This window comes from Elephantulus edwardii, unplaced genomic scaffold (assembly GCF_000299155.1).
Source record: "Elephantulus edwardii isolate Elephantulus edwardi_28Jun2011 unplaced genomic scaffold, EleEdw1.0 scaffold00262, whole genome shotgun sequence".
NCBI classification, from domain to species: domain Eukaryota; kingdom Metazoa; phylum Chordata; class Mammalia; order Macroscelidea; family Macroscelididae; genus Elephantulus; species Elephantulus edwardii.
In genome coordinates, this window is record NW_006400012.1 from 816,567 (window position 1) to 820,647 (window position 4,081).

Genomic DNA, 4,081 nt, shown 5'->3' on the forward strand with positions numbered 1-4,081 from the left:
AACCTCTGCTTTGTTGGCCTCATCTCCATGATTGACCCTCCCCGTGCTGCTGTTCCTGATGCTGTGGGCAAATGCCGAAGCGCTGGAATTAAGGTAGTGATTTGTCTGCAGGCCCCTGGCTTCTGGCTTCCGCCAGAATTTGTGGGGTGTCATTGCCTGTGAATTTGGCCAATAACGTCATAGCTTTCGTGAGTTTCTATGAAACTCATAGTTGTCATAGCTGTTTTTCTCAGTTGTCATCAGGACTAGTAGATGTTAAAAGAAAACAGAAAAATAACAAAAAAAACAAAAAAAAAACACCTGAGGGTGCAAACCTGAAGTACTGAGTATTTTTGTGTTTTCCTACTACACATGTAGTATCGTTATAGTTGAGCTATCGTTATAGTTGTGGAATCATCCTTAGCATCTTAACTGAAACTAATTGAGGTCTTTCTGCTTTCTAACAGGTCATCATGGTTACAGGAGACCACCCAATCACAGCCAAAGCCATTGCCAAAGGTGTGGGCATCATCTCAGAGGGCAATGAGACTGTGGAAGACATTGCTGCCCGCCTCAACATCCCAGTGAGCCAGGTGAACCCCAGGTATGGCACCAAGCTCAGCTCACAGACTGCCTCGACTGTGCCAGGACATAGTTTGAAATCTCTAGCTTCAGATTATTACATTAACACATGATGTACTGAAAATTTGTACTGTTAAAATTTGTAGAGCAAGAGTCATGTAATGGCTTTGATTCATGTATTTAGCCCCTTTTTATTTCATATACACCTTTCACGGGCAGTGATGATCCTTGTGCTGAAGTCATGGTTGACCTTTGGGGGTGTGTCTCCTCTCATTCTAGAGATGCCAAGGCCTGTGTGGTCCATGGAAGTGACCTGAAGGACATGAACGCTGAGCAGCTGGATGACATTCTCAAGTACCACACTGAGATTGTGTTTGCCAGAACCTCCCCTCAGCAGAAACTCATCATCGTGGAGGGCTGCCAGCGCCAGGTCAGTTGCCTTCAGGGCGTCCCAGCCACTAGTGAAAACAGCAGTGAGGGAAATACCACACACATAGGCCAAAAGGCCAAACTTTTCCCCAGGGGTGACGAAGGCTACCTTGTTCGAATTTAGTGGAGTACAAGGCACTTTTGCAATCTAGGTCATGGGCAGACTTGTGAATGATGGGGAGAATAAGCTAGGTGTCTAACCTGTCTCCCTTTCTCCTCCAAGGGTGCCATTGTGGCTGTAACTGGTGATGGTGTGAATGACTCTCCAGCATTGAAGAAGGCAGACATCGGGGTTGCCATGGGAATTGCTGGCTCAGATGTGTCTAAACAAGCTGCTGACATGATTCTTTTAGATGACAACTTTGCTTCAATTGTGACTGGAGTTGAGGAAGGTAAGTGCAGCACCTTGACAGTGCTCACAAAAAACCACACATACTACTGGATGTATTCATCTGTTTGCTTCTTCAGATGTATAATACAAGAATCTTGCTTTCATAGGTCGTCTGATCTTTGATAACTTGAAGAAATCCATTGCCTATACCCTCACCAGTAACATTCCTGAGATCACCCCCTTCCTGATATTTATTATTGCAAACATTCCACTCCCACTGGGGACCGTCACCATCCTCTGCATTGATTTGGGCACTGACATGGTAAGTACGTCTTCCACATAAATAATATGAAGGTGGGGGCCATGGCTGTAACACTGGTGTTAACGGCTTTGCTTTCCCTCAGGTTCCTGCCATCTCTCTGGCATACGAGCAAGCTGAGAGTGATATCATGAAGAGACAGCCCAGAAATCCCAAAACAGACAAACTGGTGAATGAGAGGCTCATCAGTATGGCCTATGGACAGATTGGTAAGTTGCTGTGCTTAGTCCTTGACCTTTGCAGTCAATAAAGGAATTGACAGATGAAATTCTGCCATGAGGAATTTAGGGTGTAGATTGAACAGGGGAAAAGAATCTTGGAAGTGGGTGGAAGTTGGATTGAAAGGTGTTGGATTAGAAGACCTCTATCCTGCCCACAGGCCTTCTGCAGCAATCAGATTAAGTTACTTCTCCCACTTGTTAGGTATGATCCAGGCGCTGGGAGGCTTCTTCACTTATTTTGTGATTCTGGCTGAGAATGGCTTCCTCCCCTTTGACCTCCTGGGCATCCGAATGGACTGGGATGACCGCTGGGTCAACGATTTGGAAGACAGCTACGGGCAGCAGTGGGTGAGTGAGAGCCTCTCTATGCCTGCTTGGTGTCAGCTCTGCAAGCCGTGCAGGCAGGGAGCAAGGGCTCATGCGTGTGTGTTCTGGGTTTCAGACATACGAGCAGAGGAAAATCGTGGAGTTTACCTGCCACACTGCCTTCTTTGTCAGCATTGTGGTGGTGCAGTGGGCTGATCTGATCATCTGCAAGACCAGAAGGAATTCTGTCTTCCAGCAGGGGATGAAGTGAGTAATGGCTCTCCACTTTGCAGCTCAAAGAAGGGATCTATCTGGTTTTCAAACCCTTTGCAGAAAGCCTAACTCCGCACAAGTGTTTTAAGAGCAATTTAGGAAACAAAATTTCACTGTTCTGTTTGAATTTTATACATTTTTAACTTCTTAATTTTAGGAACAAGATCTTAATATTTGGCCTCTTTGAAGAGACGGCCCTTGCTGCTTTCCTTTCCTACTGCCCTGGCATGGGAGTGGCCCTGAGGATGTATCCCCTCAAACCTACCTGGTGGTTCTGTGCCTTCCCTTACTCACTTCTCATCTTCGTGTATGATGAAGTCAGAAAGCTCATCATCAGGCGAAGCCCTGGCGGTAAGTGCTCTCATGGTTACTTGGGAGGGGCAAGGAGTCCCCCGGGCAGTGCTGTTCTGGGTCGTGTTTCCCTTAGCCCGGCTCCTTCAGTGGTTGGTCTAATGGGAAATGTCATTAGACTGGTGGGCTGTCAACTAACTAATCAGCTGAAATGCTGAGTGCATTGCATTTTTGGTCTCTTGGAGAACCTGTTGCATTTTAAACGATCAGGTGGGGTCCTTTGCATTTGGGGATATGCTCCCTGCCCTGCCGACATGGGCTCTCGCCCTGTATGCCCCTGCCCCTCTGCCAGAGCCTCACTGCACGGTGTGCTTCTCTCCTCAGGCTGGGTGGAGAAGGAAACTTACTACTAGTCCCCCGTCCTGCACGCCGTGGAGCATCATACCACATTCTGCATCCATCACCCACCCACCCCACTTTGTGTACTTCAGTCTTGGAATTCGGAACCTAGTAGGAAAGCACCGAAGCATGTGGGGGAAGTGAGGCATCCCAGAATGAAGCATGTAGATATATGGGGGGAGGGGGGAGGGCTGCCTGAAAATCATCCGTCTGTGGGAAAGGTTTTTATGTGCCTTTTTGTTTTTGTAAAAAAGGAAAACCTGGAAAGACTGACTACATTTTATATCTGGATTTTTACAAATAAAGATGGCTGTTATAATGGAATTGTCCTTGTGTCTGCATCACTTCATTGGGATGGAGATGGCTGGGATTTAGAGCTGTAGTTCTTGCCTATTAGACTGGATCTCGGTCCAGTCGGACCTACTGAGGCAGAACCTGGAAGCAGAACTGTCTGTGAGCACTCCTGGTGATTCTGTTTGCCCTTGTGTGAAAACCCTTGGGTGAGAGGAAACTGAGTGGAGGAGCTCATCTGGCCCCTTATTTGTGTGCTGCTTGTGAGCCTACTACTTGAAGGAAAATGTGTCAGGAAGAGATGGGCTTCACCTCTATAATAGCCTGCAGTGACTCCAGAACCTGGTTTGTCTCCAGAAATCTCCAGCAATCTTTCAGGTCATGTGTGTGCATTTAAAAGTGGTTCCCTTCTATACAACTTGTTCCAAATATAGCTTCAAATAGCACCATGGTGCCCTCTGGCTCCATAGTGCCCGATGTCCTCGCACATCGCCAGGGAAGGCTGGAGGAGCTGGCTGCCTGACATTTCCTGGTCTCCTCAGCAGTTCAGCAGTTCTTCCTCTGGGCTGTGCTCCAAGCCGTGGCCACCTTCTGGTGCTTGGGCTAACATGGCCAAAGCTTCTCAGAGGCTGTGCACTGTCTCTACCCCACCTCCTCATG

General features: G+C 47.6%; 1 protein-coding gene across 1 annotated transcript in view; it reads left to right on the plus strand.

Moving 5' to 3' along the window:
- The window catches only part of LOC102849179 (sodium/potassium-transporting ATPase subunit alpha-1-like), a 17,195-nt gene extending 13,741 nt beyond the window's left edge, over positions 1–3,454 (plus strand). The window contains exons 12-21 of the mRNA XM_006899587.1: positions 1–93; positions 447–583; positions 841–991; positions 1,214–1,382; positions 1,489–1,643; positions 1,726–1,849; positions 2,064–2,209; positions 2,304–2,434; positions 2,598–2,791; positions 3,116–3,454. Coding sequence (XP_006899649.1) covers positions 1–93; positions 447–583; positions 841–991; positions 1,214–1,382; positions 1,489–1,643; positions 1,726–1,849; positions 2,064–2,209; positions 2,304–2,434; positions 2,598–2,791; positions 3,116–3,144 — 1,329 coding nt within the window. The 3' untranslated portion in view covers positions 3,145–3,454. The remainder of the gene's footprint in view (positions 94–446; positions 584–840; positions 992–1,213; positions 1,383–1,488; positions 1,644–1,725; positions 1,850–2,063; positions 2,210–2,303; positions 2,435–2,597; positions 2,792–3,115) is intronic.
- The last annotated feature ends 627 nt before the right edge of the window (positions 3,455–4,081 follow it).